Source organism: Phyllostomus discolor, chromosome 12 (genome assembly GCF_004126475.2).
Source record: "Phyllostomus discolor isolate MPI-MPIP mPhyDis1 chromosome 12, mPhyDis1.pri.v3, whole genome shotgun sequence".
Lineage (NCBI taxonomy): Eukaryota > Metazoa > Chordata > Mammalia > Chiroptera > Phyllostomidae > Phyllostomus > Phyllostomus discolor.
Genome location: NC_040914.2, coordinates 28170335 through 28186574, shown reverse-complemented (window position 1 = coordinate 28186574; position 16240 = coordinate 28170335). Strand labels below are relative to the sequence as shown.

The 16240-nt window shown below is 41.1% G+C and overlaps 1 protein-coding gene across 2 annotated transcripts in view; it reads right to left on the bottom strand.

Moving 5' to 3' along the window:
* The window catches only part of LOC114511020 (zinc finger protein 470), a 46999-nt gene that overhangs the window by 25899 nt on the left and 4860 nt on the right, over positions 1-16240 (bottom strand). The window contains exons 3-8 of one of the 2 annotated variants that reach the window (XM_036012729.1): positions 12754-12880; positions 12521-12616; positions 10854-11017; positions 8301-8412; positions 7911-8003; positions 2530-3937 (exon numbers count right to left, since the gene is read on the bottom strand). In XM_036012729.1, the coding sequence (XP_035868622.1) occupies positions 2530-3937; positions 7911-8003; positions 8301-8412; positions 10854-11017; positions 12521-12616; positions 12754-12880 (2000 nt within the window). Of the gene's footprint in view, positions 1-1374; positions 3938-7910; positions 8004-8300; positions 8413-10853; positions 11018-12520; positions 12617-12753; positions 12881-16240 lie in introns of those variants that run through there. The other variant, XM_036012728.1, reaches the window with a different exon arrangement.

Sequence of the window (16240 nt, the reverse complement as noted above, 5' to 3'; positions counted from 1 at the left end):
TGTGTTAAAGACAGAAACAGATTTCAACATATACAATGAAAAATATATATACACACAGATGTATATACATGCAAAGATATATTCAATAATATTGATGCTATGACTACAAGATCATATTACACTGAAGTTTGTGCAAATCACACATATCTCATTGAATATATTGTGGACAGGAAATTCCATAGAAGCACACATAGATCTTAGTCCCCTTCTACTGACTGGACAATAGTGTTGAATAATCAACTTAATCTGTTTGGCACACTGCAATCCGGTTTGTCATAATTAAAACAATATTGCAATAAATGTTACTTACATCTACCTATTCATTGCAATGGAATAAAAATTCCTAGATCTAGAATTAGTTTCAAGACAAATGCACATTTATAATGTGGATAGATGTCATATTGTGTTCAAAACGATGAGAAAAACTTATACAGCTAATGATAAACAAGTGCCTGCTTTCTCACAGTTAGTGTGAGAAATTTTCTTTGTCTATTTGAATTTGTGATTTGTGCAAGGCCTGCTGGTATGCACTGTCAAATTTTCCCCCACTGCTTTGAATGTGTTATAGCACTTTGTTCCTAAATAGCAGTTTTCTTTTTGTTTTAATGAAAGTTTTGTATATTTTCCTGTCAATTGACTTTTACATCTTTTTTTTTGGCCTTTACAATGCCTAAATTTTAAATCTTTATATAGGCCAACTTATTTTCTTCCTTGTGTCTTCTAGGACTCCATGTCCTACTTAGATAACTCATCTGTATTATATACAATTGTATTATATGTCTCTGGAAGGTGTAAATGTGTGGGGTTTTTTTTTTTTGGAGGGTAATGTGCTGTCAAAATATCATTTGCCCCCCCCCCCCCAATTTTTTTTAAAGGTATTTTTATATACCAAAATCTCACATGCACAGAAATGAATTTTTAAAATGTCTGGCTACAATCTACAAATTATCTTTCCTCATGTGTTTTTAATAAAAAAAAAAAACCCCTGATGAAGTGAACATATCCTACTGGGACTCTGTTGTGGAAAACAATTTACAAATATTTTAACAGTACTTAATATCGAGTATTTCATACATAAAAATATTATCTTTTTGACATATTTTCTATTGTTCAACATGGTTTAATAGTTTCCTTTCGCCTCTACTTATAAATCGCTTGACAGTTTTTCTTTTTGATGTGAGAGTTGTATTTTCCTCAAGGAAATAATTTGAAACTTTTGTATATTACTTCTCTGTGATAGGGCAAGGGCAAACTGTTTCTGTAAAAGGGCAGTAATATTTGAGGTTGTGCAGGCCATGTTGTATCTGCTACAGATACCAAATTCTGACCTTGTAGAGTGAAAGCAGCCAGAGGCAGTATGTAAAAGAAGAATGCGGCTGTGAACCAACACTTTATTTACATACATTAAAATTCAAATTTCATATAATATTCATGTTGTCATCAAATGTTATCCTCTTCACTTGTTCAACCATTTAAACATTCTAAAACAATTTAGATGATGGGCCATATAAAAATATTCAATGAGACTTTAGCCATGACTCAGTTTGCAGACCCCCACTCTTGATGAGTGTAGTTCAGGTTAATGGTCCTTTGGGAGTTTAACAGAATTCATTTATGAGTCCAGGTAACTTTAAATAGATTAAATCTTGCCAGATTTTCTAATTCTTAACATGTCTGTAGTTTTAACTTTATTCATACGAAGTTCACATTTTTCTGACTGTTCCAGGTGGCCTACTCATCCATATTCTCTACTTGCTTTCTAAAAATGTGGTCAGAGATAATGTTAAATTTCCTAACCAAGTGTACCTTACATTTATGCCAATAAATTGGAAAACCACAACACTAACTCAACATTATGAAATCAAATTTTAAACCAACATAGGCAAAGCTTTATTGACAACCCAGAACTCCCGTGCCTGCCTGTTCTATGCATCATTTTTATTCAGAGGTAATTATGACAAAGCTTCAATGTCCCAAAATAATATTTTTAAAAGAGTTACAATTACTCAACACTTTGGATAGACAAGGCACTGTTTTAGGAGCATCTTAGGCACTAACCAGTTTAAAAGGACCTCAATGCATATTTTCACATGAATAGTGAAGGAATTACATTTATGCCTAAATCAATCTGACTGACATGTGGAAAACAAACTTGTAGAAGACAAACACAAGAGCAGTGAGACCAGTTTTTAACGACTGGTATGGTCGGTCTAGCTGAAATAATGACACTGAGCCTATGGGGATGGAAGTGAGGATGGATTCCAGAGATATTTGGGAAACAGATCCATAGGACTTGATGTAGAAGGTAAAGAGGAGCGAGTTGATGACTCTCCAGCATGAATTCGCTGAGAAGCAAAGTGTGTACTCTGCCTGAAGACTTTTCTGCTTTTCTTATGATTATAGGACCTCTCTCCAGTATGCACTCTTTTATGTTGATTAAGGTGTCCAATTTGGATGAAGGTTTTCCTACATTCCTTGCATTCATACGGCTTCTTTCCAGAATGAATTCTCTGATGTACACTAAGGGACTGACGATGGCTAAAGGCTTTGCCACACGCACTACACTCATAAGGCTTCTCTCCAGTGTGACTTCTGCGATGACAAATAAGGGATGATTTTGTTTTAAATGCCTTTCCACATTCAATACATTCATAAGGCCGTTGGCCTGTGTGAAGTCGCTGATGTTGAGTACAGGATGAGTTATCACCAAAGGCCTTCCCACACTCAATACATTTATAGGGCTTCTCTCCAGTATGAACTCTCTGATGTTGAATAAGGTGTGTGGTCTGGCTGAAGGATTTCCCACATTCCTTACACTCATATGGTTTCTCTCCCGTGTGAGTTTTCTGATGCTGTGCAAGGTGAGCCTTTTGGGTAAAGGCTTTACTACAAACCTTGCATTCATAGGGCTTCTCTCCAGTATGAATTCTCTGGTGAGTGGCTAGTTGGGAACTGATGCTGAAGGATTTGCCACATTCTGCACATTCAAAGGGTTTCTCTCCAGTGTGAATTCTCAAATGACTAGCAAGGTGTATATTTTGCCTAAAAGCTTTCCCACATTCTTTGCACTTAAAAGGCTTCTCTCCAGAATGCACTCTTTGATGTTGAGTGAGAGATGCATGATGGCTGAAGGCTTTTCTACAAACATCACATTCATATGGTTTCTCTCCAGTATGAATCCTTTGATGAACAGTAAGGGATGAGCCGTATCTAAAGGATTTGTCACACACATCACATTTGTAGGGTTTCTCTCCAGTATGAATTCTCCTATGTTGGTTAAGTCCTATGTGATCACTGAAGGCTTTCCCACAGTTGATGCATTCAAAGGGTTTCTCTCCAGTGTGATAATATCTCCAGTGACGAATAAGGGATGTGTTCTGTATGAAGGCTTTCCCACATTCAACACATTCATAGGGCTTCTTGCCAGTGTGACATCTCTGATGTCGCGCAAAGGAGGAGCCATCGCTGAAGGCCTTTCCACACTCATTACATTTATAGGGTTTCTCCCCTGTATGAATTCTCTGATGAACAGTAAGAGATGAGCTCTGGGTGAAAGTTTTCTTACATTCATTACATTTGAAAAGTTTTTTTCCTGCATAGATTCCTGTACGTTTTGTTATGACTGTATTTTGGGGGAAACTTTTCTTAACTGAATCATGATTCTGAATTCTCTCTTCTGAAACGTCCAAAGGGAACCATCTTCTAGGTTTGGTATATGTATGCTCTCTTTCTTTAGAGAGGGTTTTGTTAGTGACTGTCTCTTCCCTGTATTGTGTCTCCTGACCTACCAGCTTCCTTTCAAACACACCCTGAGAATCCCAATTTTCTTTGACAGTGGAACACTCCACATTAGTGCATAAAGTTCTGTCTGTTACCACTTCAGCAAATAAATCCTGCTTTGGGAATAATTCCTGGGTCTCATGTACAGATTGGTGGCCTGAAACATATCAAGAAAACAAATATTTCCTTTATCATATACTAGAAAAATATATGCTAAAAGGAAAATTGTAAATGAATTCACTAAATGGTAAAGTAAACCATAAAAATTATGCATTTCTAAAGTTATTGCATTATTTAAACATGCTGCTTATGGTGTATGTAAAAGAGACCCCAGACTGAATTCATACAGGAACCTTAGAAAACACGAGTAGAAAAAAAAAAAAATATATATATATATATATATGTACAATTGGTTACATATCAGAAGAGCAAGGATTTGAAAAAACATTCTGCAATCACACCACTTAAAACTACACTATAACATGCACAGATTTTAACTTCTCTCTCACTCTCCATCGATCCTGCTTTGGATGCCAGGGCAGTCATCACACCACAAAAGTTGTTCTAAGAAACATGCCAAAGCACAAAAAAAGAGACTGTACTTGTCAACGTTCATGAGGAGTATCTGAAAGCCAGATTATTTCCCTACAACCAGAAAATGGTGCTTCTGTAAACCATATTTTATTTGAGTAATTTTAACAAAACTGCAATACCAACCAATGGCCACAGTTCAGTGGTCCCATAAAATCATTTTTACATTTGTTTACCTGCTTGCGTCCACAAGCCTAACAAAATCTTCACTTCTTTCCTGGCCAGTTACTGAGGATAGGGTCTTGCAATTTAATTTCTCATTTTGAAGAGATTGTTTTTATAACAATGATGACTCTTAATATTATATTTAATTATGTTTAGATATACTACTGAAAATGTATACATCTTATCTCATACTTGAAGCTTATAGGGAGGAGTAAATATATCTGCAATCCTTTTGCCAAATCAGCATATACCAAAAATTGTTCATATGTACTTATATCTTAATAAATATACATAGATGAAATTGGTATGGGGAAATGAGGCAGAAAGATAATGTCTGGAAAAAGATGATGATGTTAAAAAAGGAAAAAGGAGGAAGTCTTTTTTTAAAGGACAAAAAACCACTGAAAACTTCCCTTCTTAGATCAAAGCAAGACAAGGAGGTCTGCTTTCACAACTTCTACTCAACACTGGTCTCGATGTCCTGGCCAGAACAATTAGAAATAGAAATAAAAGGCATCCACATTTGCTGATGACGTTATTTCACATATAGAACCCAAAAGAATTCACAAGCTAAGTATCAGAGCTAATAAGTTAAGTCATCAAAACTGGAGGATACAAGAGCAACACACAAAAATCACCACATTGTATGTAAAAAGGAAATTATGAAAACAATTCAATAAAAAATAGCATTAAAAGAAGAAATTATTTAGGAATAAATTTACCCAAGGTGCTAAATTGACACTGAAAACTCAAATGTTGCTGAATAAGGAGACCTAAATAAATGGCAAGATATCCCGTGTTCATGAATAGGAAAACCTAACGTGCTCAGAAATAGGAAAAGAACAAGAAAATAATTAAATAAATAACAGAAGATCAAACAAATTTGTTATGTGGCACCAATGGGAATAATATATCTATTAGTGAAAAGAAAAACTATGAATGGAAGAAATCAACAAAGCAAATGCTTCTATTAATGAAGATACCACCCAATTTAAACTACCATATAGCAAGAATAATCAGGCAAAATTACAGACCACATAAAACTAAGAAAAAAATGTATCATTCATAAAACAGGACTTATATTCACACTATATAAAGGCAAAAAAATGGGACCCAATAGAAATGTGGGTGATGAGTATAAATACATATAATACGAATTCTAACTGGATTCAAATATATATACTCTCAACACCACAAGTTCTTGGGAAATAAATAAAACTCAATTTTCACCCAATATCTTGGCAAAAATTTTAAAACACCACCAACCAAATACTATTGGTGACAATGTCTAGAAATGGGTTTCTCATATATTATTCACCAACAATATAGCACTGTATTCATGAAACTTTAAAAACATGTATACTTTGATCATGCAAAGTCATATGTACAAACTGGACTGCTTTTACTTTAGGTAAAAACTGGAAAAGACCTAAATGTTCAAATGTCATCAATAGTAAGTCAGTTAAGTGAATTATGGTCTATCTATATACTGTAACACTAGACAGCCACCAAAACCAAAAAATAAATAAAGAAAGAAAGAACTATATGTATTAAGTTTCTAAGGACACAAATAGGAGAAATTGTAAAAGAACATATGAGACTATATAAAAATTTTCAAAGTTTTACATATCACATTTTATAATGTCTAATTAAAACAAAAACTCTCATTACCATATGTAAAAAATAGTTAGAGACAATACATAAAAAAATTAGCATGTTTATATAAAAAGTCACTGGGACTACCCTGGCTGGTGTGGCTCAGTGGACTGAATGCTGAAATGAAAGGCTGTCAGTTCCATCCCCAGTTGGGGCAACCAGTCACAGTACATGCCTGGGTTGTGGGCAAGGTCCCCAGCTGGGACACGCAAGAGGCAACTGACATTTCTCTTTCTCTCTCCCATCCCCTCTTTCTAAAAATAAATAAAATCTTTAAAATAAAAGTCACTGGGACTTATAACACTTATGACACACATAGAGAAATGGGTATAAAATAAGAAAGATTTTATAAAAGAGATACCCGAATTTAGAGAATACCCAAATTTAGAGAAAGTAGTCAACTTCTTTCATAATGAAAAAAATAACTTTAGGCTATAATCTTTCTCCAAACAATAAGCATTGAAAAAAAAATTTTTTTAATCCTCACCCACGAGCATTCTTTCATTGCTTTTAGAAAAAGAAGAAGGAAGAGAGGGAGAAATGTTTATTGGTTGCCTTCTTGCACACGCCTCAACTGGGGATCGAACTTGTAACCTGGGTATGTGACTTGACTGGGAGTCAAACCTGTGACCTTTTGATCCATAGGACAATGCTCCAAACAACTAAGCCACACTGGCCAGGACAATAAGCAAATATTTGTATCAAAATATCCAGTGCTCTAAGGAAACAATTAAACCCATCCTTCTAGTCATCATTAGAGTTGCTGAATGCAAACAAAGCAAGCTTTCAGAGTCTAGCAGATATTCAGATCCAGGAAATATAGCAAACTCCAAAACATATAGTTTTCACTTCCATAAAGATTCCTACTGTAAGTACATTTTTCATACCAATAAACATGAAGTAACCTAACTGAATACGTACAACATGGAAGGTATGTGAAAAACATCTGTATGCACGAGTGAATATATACTATAATTCCTACTATGTTAAAAATGTGTGTTCATCATGGTTTGAAAGAGGTCAAAGCTGCCTTGTTAACATACTGTGTTTACAGGTATCCAGATAGGTGATAGGATTACATTTTCTACAAAGTGTTATTTTTTTTTAAAGAATGTCTTTTCCTTCCTCTGTGTATCAAATGAGAAAAATCTTCCACTGATGCTTTCTTGCCATCCAACTTCTGCTCACCATGTGTGAAAACAAGGTTGCACCTGGGGTCCTCTCCTTTGCCCCTGCAATGCCTTACTGGAAATTCCACTAAGTCTTCCTCATGCCAGTTACCTGTAGATATGTCTTATCCCCACAGCCCGCTCCCCATAAGAGTAATGGTTTGAGTAACATATGTGTAAATTCCCTCTAACTACCTGCTAATGCCAAGCTGTGTGGCCCACTTGTGGTTCTTACAGGAATGAAAGCATGAGGAAGTGAACAGGCCTTTGGCCGTGGAGGAGTGAACCTTTGGAAGAAAGCTCAAACGCACTCTGGGTCAGGAAAAGTCACTGAAGGAACCGAGTGGCTGAGAACAGAAGGAGCACAATCCGGCAGGAGTGCCACCCCATAGAAAGAAGAGTAAGAAGAATAGTTTTGAAAAGGTGGGCCTCATTTCTCTGTAGGAAGACCTGTTAAGGTTTTCTCCTACACATTAGTGAGGACCTGGCCCCAGGAAAAGCTACATCTCAGCCATGGTGGCACTCTCACGCCCAGCCTCCTGCACTCACCTGAAAGCAGGCCTGTGAACTCTCTCTTCACCAGCCAGGGCTCCTTCCCTTGGTCCAGTACAGACACCACATCTGGCCTAGAAACACAGCATCCTGCGTGTGGGAAAAGACAGGGGGTCCACTCATGATCCTGGCATCCTGGAGAACCAGTTCCTGGGCTTTGAGAGAAAGTGTTATTACAGGAAGAAGCAGAAAGGAAAGCGAGGAATGCCTGATAGCAGGGACAAGGCTTCCAGCATAATGAAGATACCAATGTTCAGTCTACAAGGGGCAAGCTCTTACTTTAGAAACCTAGAGCAGAAATTCAGCCCAATGCTTCAGAAGACCCAGTACACATACACACAATTCAGAACCAAGTTAAGAAAGAGCTGGGGGGAGGGACAGCCTCACCTGCTGCCTCCAGGTCACGGGTCTCCCACGTCATATTCTTATGGAAACTCTCTGGAGATGGATCTAGCTGCTGGGAGAAGTCACTGGCCATGTTCACGATGGTCACCAAGCCCTGAAATAGCACAAACACAATTTCTAACCAAACCATACTCGCAAGCCTGAAATGGCACTGGCAGGGTGGCCGGTGTTCACACACTGTGAGAATTCTAGGTTCCAAGTGATCTGGGTCACGTGATGACTGTGCCTTGTCATGAATGGCACATATGTTTGGGGGAAAGAGAATTTATAATTCTGCAGAGAACAGCTTACACGAAGTATGAATTTTCTCATGCTGACTGACAGCTTCCCCACATTCAATACATGTTATTGGGTAAGTCTGCAGGCTTTTCCTCTCACATGAAATCTCTGATGAAAAGGAAGGGTTGTGGCCCTGCCTGAGGTTCCTTCATGTTCATTACACGTCGAACATTTCTGATCTCACTAGACTTGTTACAAATGAACCCCCCTGGGACTTCTGGCAAGATGGAGGCATAGGTGGACGCACCGTACATCCACGCACAACCAAGATTGGAACAACAACAATTTAGAGGCAGAATAACACTCAGAACTGACAGAAAATTTATCTGAATGGAAGTCAGACAGCCAAGAAGTTGAAGTAGACCAGTTCATCCAGACCCGGTAGGAGTGGCGGAGAGGAGCAGCTGGGTGTGGGTCGCGGCGCATGGAGAACAGGGAGAACTGGGCGCATTAGGCAACCGCGAGTGCGTAAGGCATCCGGGGCGCACAAGATCGCAGCGGGTGGACCCTGAGTACGCCAGCAGCAGCTGGCGGACCCAGTGAGGTGGCGATTGTGGAGCAGGGCACAGCGTGCAACCCAGGATCCCAGAGAAGGGACTGAGGTCCCAGGAGAGCGGAGCTACCACCATTGTTCCCTCCTGGCTCTGCCCCTCACCGTAACAGGAGCGACCAGACTCCCCCCCCAAAAAAAGATAGAGAGAGAGAGGTATGTCTCAAACAGAAGAACAGATCAATGCCCCAGGGCTCATCCTTTTGAGCGACCAAGAGATAGCCAATCTATCAGATGCACAGTTCAAAACACTGGTGATCAGGAAACTCACAGAATTGGTTGATTTTGGGCGCAAATTAGATGAGAAAATGCAGGTTACCATAAAAGAGATGAAGGAAGATGCACGGAGAACCAATAGTGATGGGAAGGAAACTGGGAGTCAAAACAATGGAGTGGACCAGAAGGAAGAAAAAAACAACCAAACAGGAAAGAATGGTGAAATAAGAATTCAAAAAAATGAGGAGAAGCTTAGGAACCTCCAGGACATCTTTAAACATTCCAACATCCGAACTATAGGGGTACCAGAACCGGAAGAGGAAAAGCAACAGGTTGAACATGTATTTGAACAAATAATAAAGGAGAACTTCCCCATTCTGGCAAAGGTAACAGACTTCCAGGAAATCCAGGAAGCTCAGAGAGCCCCAAAGAAGTTGGGCCCAAGAAGAAACACACCAAGGCACATCATAATTACATTAGCCAAGGTAAAAATGAAGGAGAGAATCCTAGAAGCAGCAAGAGATAAGGGGACAGTCACCGACAAAGGAGTTCCCATCAGACTGTCAGCTGATTTCTCAAAAGAGACCTTACAGGCAAGAAGGGGCTGGAAAGAAGTACTCCAAGTCATGAAAGGCAAGGACCTATATCCCAGATTACTCTATCCAGCAAAGGATTCCTTTCATTTAGAATGGAAGGGCAGATAAAGTGCTTCTCAGATAAGGTCAAGTTCAAGGAGTTCATCATCACCAAGCCCTTATTATATGAAATGTTAAAGGGACTTATCTAAGAAAAAGAAAATAACAAAAACATGTATAGTAAAATGACAGCAAACTCACAATTATTAACAACTACACCTAAAACAAAACCAAAAGAAACTAAGCAAACAACTAGAACAGGAACAGAACCACAGAAATGGAGATCATATGGAGGGTTAGCAACAGGGAAGTGGGAGGAGGAGAGAGGGGGGAAAAGGTACAGAGAATAAGTAGCATAGATTATAGGTTGAAAATAGGCGGAGGGTAAGAATAGTATGGGAATGTAGAAGCTAAAGAACTTATAAGTATGACACATGGACATGACTAAAGGTGGGGATATGGGTGGGAGAGGGTGAACAGGGTAGAGGGGAGTGAAGGGGGGAAATGGGACAACTGTAATAGCATAATCAATAAAATATATTTTAAAAAATGAACCCCCCTGCTTTTCCCACGTGTCTCATGACTGTGTGCTCCTCCTCCTGGAGGCCAGCCTGTCTGCAGGGAGCACTGCACTCAGAGCGTGGGCATGGTCTCCATCCTTGGATGACTTTCTTAATGCAGGGCACTGCCTTCTTGGTCTGACTTCTGCCCACTCTGTGCCACTGAAACAAGGAAGCCGTGCCTGGGAACCCTCTCCTCTGCCCCTCTAGTGACCTGCTGCAAACTTTGCAAACTCCTCCTCATGCAAGTTACCCAGGAACATGCCCTCTTCCCTCCACACATGGTCTGCCTTACCAGCTGCCTCTCAAACACAGCCTCATAATCCCAGCGTTCCCTTAATATGGAGCACTGCACATGGCAGCTGGCAAGTTTCTCCATCAGCATTGCCTCAGACCATGGGGCTTCACACACAGCCCCCTCTGCAGGTGATTCCGTGGCCCCCGGCAGAGCCTGCCAGTCTGAAAGACAGCAAAACAGTAGGCATCGCTTTCATTATGGATTAGTATGAAGACAACTTCCCAAATGCAACCAGATGAACTAAAATCCTCAGGAGAACATATCATTTTGAAAGCATTTCCCTGACTAACCAGCCTTATGTTCCCCAATTTGTGCAGCTTTAACCCTAAATGATATATGAGCTTTCTCACCAAAATGCTAACCATGCAGGGCATATTATGCTGTTAGCAGAAGAATGAAGAAAGAAATCAAAGACCAGATGAGCAAGCTCACAAAAATTTACATCTAAGATAAAATGTGGCAAATACAGACAAACAGGGAGGGAAGGCTACAGAAGAAAATGCTGTATAATCCTTATCTGAGCTTATTCTGTATAAGTTGCTTTGACAATTCCCATTTTATCCAGCAAAAATGTCTTCTCTAGCCCAATATGCCTTTTTTATTACTAATAAAAATGGGATTAAATATGCAAGTTAAATGGAAAATTTTGACCAAAATACCCTTACAGTTCTGTGCCACCCGATGACACATGTGAGCCATTGTCATTTGTCACTGTGGGCACCCATCCTGTAGATACCACGGTCCCTCTGAAGCAGGATTTGAACAAAGAGGTCTCACAAAACTAGCCCTCAGGATTCCTCACCATTTCCTGTTATAGTAACCTCCAACAGATCTGCAATTATGATTTCTAGTCTTACTTGATTAATTTGTTATTCCAGAAATAACACTGTGGTCGACATCTCTGTATTCCCTAGTGGTGCAAATAACACCACAGTATCTGTAAGAATAGTCCATCAAATCAGAACCATATTCTTTTCTTCTGAGAGCACTCACTCAACTTCATGCTGCCTGTCTGCACCAGGCAGTCCGCATGAACCCCAAACCATTACGGCTGAACCCAAACTTATCTCCTAACCTAATTCTTATGTTCCCGCTAAAGGCTCCAATCTCCTTCTCCTAGCTTGAAACTCAGAATGTATTTCTTCTTCCTCTTAGCCTCTCTTGCACTTATCAGACGTAGGACGGCAGTTTCCATTTCAATGAAGTCATGTACAGGTGTGTGTTGTCTCCCCTGGGAGGTGGCTGATTCTTACTGGCAGACACCCATCTTACCAGCCAGCACCTGATGCTTAAAGCTGACACCCAGGAAGAATTGGTTTTAAAAAGTCTGCATACCAAACAATCATTTCATCAAAAAGAAGATGGTAAAAACTACATCAGAGTCAGCCAAAGATTTTTGAATGATAGGAGATTACTACATAAGTCTGAATGTCAAAGGGTCTGAGAGGGAGCTGGGGGAAAAATGGACCCAGAGTATAGGAATCAAGTTACATTTAGAGGAAGAGGGGCAACTTTGGGGTAAAAATTTGCGGAGTCCATTTTCAAGAGGACTTAATCTGCTCCCAGGCCCAGAGCTTAGGAAGAGCTTGCTGATGATCCTGCATGTCTGAGGATGCTGAGATGTGACCCACAGTGGCTCCCCCACCAGGGTCCCTCATGCTCACCTGGACATGGGCCTCTGGTCACCTTTCTCTTGGCCATCCAGGGCTCTTCCCTTTGTTCTAATGAGTAGATCATATCGGGCTTAGAGAAACAAAGTCCTAAATCCATAAAAAGAAAACAGGCGGTGGTCGGGCTGTGGGTCTGTGATGGGAGAGGGCTAGGTGCTCAAGGAATGACACTTGAGTTATGGGCTCGGACAAGGGGAAGGTGCGAGAGACGGCGGAAACACCCTTACCCAGCGACACCAGGTTCCTGTAGTTCTCCAACATCACGTCTCTGTATAGGGCTCTCTGAGCACAGGTCAGCAGTTCCCACTCCTCCTGGGAGAAATCTACAGCCACATCCCCAAACGTCACCAAGCTCTGCAAGGACAAGGCCATGTTCTCATTCAACCAGTGCTCATGCCCCTCACACATGGGGGCTGCTACGGACAAAACTGTGTCTCCCACTTTGTATGTTGAAGTGCTAGCCCCAGTAACACCAGGAATGAGGGATCAGAGGGCCAACTGTGTGAAGAGGCAGCAAGAGGGGGCTGTCTGCATGCTAAGTAAGGAGGCCTCAAGAGAAACGAACCCTGCGGCACCTTGATCTTTGACTTCTAGCCTCTGGAAGTGTGAGAGAAGAAGCCTCTGTTGTTCAGGTCCCCCCAGTCTGTGGCATTTTGTCATGGAAGCCTTCCCAAACTAACATAGGGATTTAAGGATTGCCTTCTCTTCATTTTGGGTAAGAGAATGAGCATGTAAGGAATAGTATCTGGTAATTTGGAAACCTAGTTTAATGTCACAAACTTGAGACAAAACTATGGAGACAGCCCCTGCCCAGGGGAACTGGCACATCCGTGTGGGTGAAAGGAGGTACACGTGAGAAACAGCTCTGACATCAATTCAAGCAATACATTACAAAGGTAAAATGTTCCATGCACAACAGGGCATTTCCCTGAGGACAGGGCAGAGCATTTTCCACGTGAGGACACTCTAAGCACCTGGGGTGCTCAGCACACACATGGAAAAGTAAACCTGGGCACATGCTTCAGAATAGCACAACCAATCCCCACACCTTGGACAGGGCTCTAGGGCTTTCTATGTGACATGTTCACTAGATGTTGAATGTTCATTAAAATAGAACAAAACAACATGGTAGTATTTGCAGGCAAGAGCCAAGAACAGCATACTGAGCCCTGAGCCAAAGACACGCTTGTGTGCCCCCTTGAGCGAGCTGGTCTGAAACAAATGTGGGAGGGCTGGCAGAGCACGTGGCCACCAAGCAGAGGGACTGATCTGAGGGCTGAATAATGCACGGAGTGTGCCTCTCGTAAGACAGATTCCACGGCAGCCCTGTGGCCGTTCCTGTTGATCTGTTGCTGACACACATCACACCAGCAATTTGCTGAATGTCTTAAATTTTGAACGCTGTGTGAGGTTTAGCAGTGGACATCTTCAAGTATCCTGGAACTCTAACATTTCAATGTGCCTCGAAATAGGCCAGACACAGAAAGACAAATACTTTGTGATCTCACTCAGATGTGGAAGATAAAATTGTCCAACTCACAGAAGAGAGGACAACAATGGCTGCCAGAGGCCAAGGGGAGGAGGAGCTGGGAGGTGATAGTCAGAGAGGACAGATGGTCAGAGATGGTCAGAGAGGATGGTCAGGTACACAGGGTGAGTTCCAGAGACTCTGTACGCAACCCAGTGCTCATACTAACAACTGTGTACGGTAAGAGGGCAGATCTCATGTTAAAGGTTCTTATGACCAAAAACAATATTATGATAAAGGGCAGGAGGAGACATTGGGAGGTGATGGACAGGTTCCTGGTCTTGATGGTGGTGATGGTTTCATGGGTGTAGACTTAGCTTCAAACTCATTGAGTGGTACACATGAAAAACAGGCAGTTTTTTACACGTCCATCATAACTCAAGAAAGTGATTTAACAACAAAAAAGCCATTTTAATGCAATTATTTTAAATTGTGTTCCAAGACACAGGTACTTGGACACATGCCGCTCTGTGTCTGTGACCCAATGACAGCAGACACAGTCACGGACTTGTCTAATTGCTCCTGGGCTGGCAAGTCACGCACTTCTTTCTTTCAAATACTCACCTACTGTTCAGACATTCTTTACTAATTATGTTTTAAAAATCTTTACAATATGTTTACAGCATCTTTATAGCAACTCGGTGAGTCTGTTGATACAAAAGAAAATGATGCCCATTTCTCTCGTGTTTGTTATCACGTTGCATTGGGTAAGAAAACTGAAATGTGTGGGCTTTTAAATTTAAGAACCTATGTTTAACATTTTCTTAGACTTTTCAACAGGATTCTTGTGGGTTTGATGATTTTTCCGTAGTAGGAAAGGGCCCCTCTCTACTGTCTAACCCCACGTGGGCTCGAGAGGGACCCAACATTCACAGTATGTGTCCATTCTCATGGTGTCCGTCCATGCACACAAGCAGTGCCTTGTGTTTGTCAATACTCTGTACTGCAAATAATAATAACCATGGCTCATGGTGCTTACAATATTCCAGACAGACACACAAGCTATTTCACCCCATAACACCCCAATAGCCAGTCCGATTTTGTTCCCATGTTATAGGTGAGGAAGCAGAGCTGTGATTGGCCCACAATCACACAGTCCCCTGCAGAGCCAGGACCTGAGCCTGGCAGTCTGGCTCCACAGTCCACGCACTCACCCTCCACATCACAGCCAGCAAAGTCCTTCTGTAAAGGGTTTTGGGAGCCGTGGAGCCTGCCACAACCACTCCATCTGCCCCCAAAGCAGGAGTGCAGCCTTGGAGAAGGAGTAGGCTGTACTCCAAGAAAGCTCTTTGTGAGCACAAAGTGTGAAATTCATTAATTCTCACATGCCAGAAAATACCATTCTCCTTTCAATCATTTTCATCCACTGAAAAATGTAAAAACCATTCACAGCTCATGAGCTTTGTATACCAAAAGAACTGGGGAGGCCAGAGGCGGCCCATAGGTCAGTTTGACCACCTGTCCCACATTATATATATTGTGTGGTCAATGAATGTCACCTAAGGGTGTGCCTGTAAATTTATACAGCAATCAAGATAGTGTGACTTGCTGATCACTGACACTCAGTGAGTTTAACAATGTGCCAACACCTTCCATGTATTAACTTATGTAACCCTGACAAGAACCAGGAGACAAGTGCTGCCTTTATCCCCATTTTTTAAAAGATTTATTTATTTTTTTTTTGAGAGGGAAAGGAGGGAGAAAGAGAGAGAAAGAGAAACATCAATGTGCAGTTGCTGGGGGCCATGGCCTGCAACCCAGGCATGTACCCTGGCTGGGATTCAAACCTGCAATACTTTGGTTCGCAGCCTGCACTCAATCCACTGAGCTACGCCAGCCAGGGCCAAACCCCATTTTTACAGATGAAGAAATGTGGTCATTTAAGTTGCCTTACAGTTGACACAGTGATTACAGGCTAGAGCTAGCATCCAAACCCGGGAAGCCTGGCTCCCTAGTCCATGCCTGTGACCAGTATGTGACCCTGTCACTATTAAAAGGTTCCACGGTGACCATAGCAATAATGCTTGATGCCTAATCGCCCTGACAGAAAACAAGGTCCGCTAGACAACATGGTTTTCAGATGAAACAAACTTCCACTATCCGATGATGGATCACCCCACTTCATTCAGGAAATGCAAAACACTCTCAAATGTATAGTCCCTATCCTTATTCCTGTCGCTTCCACA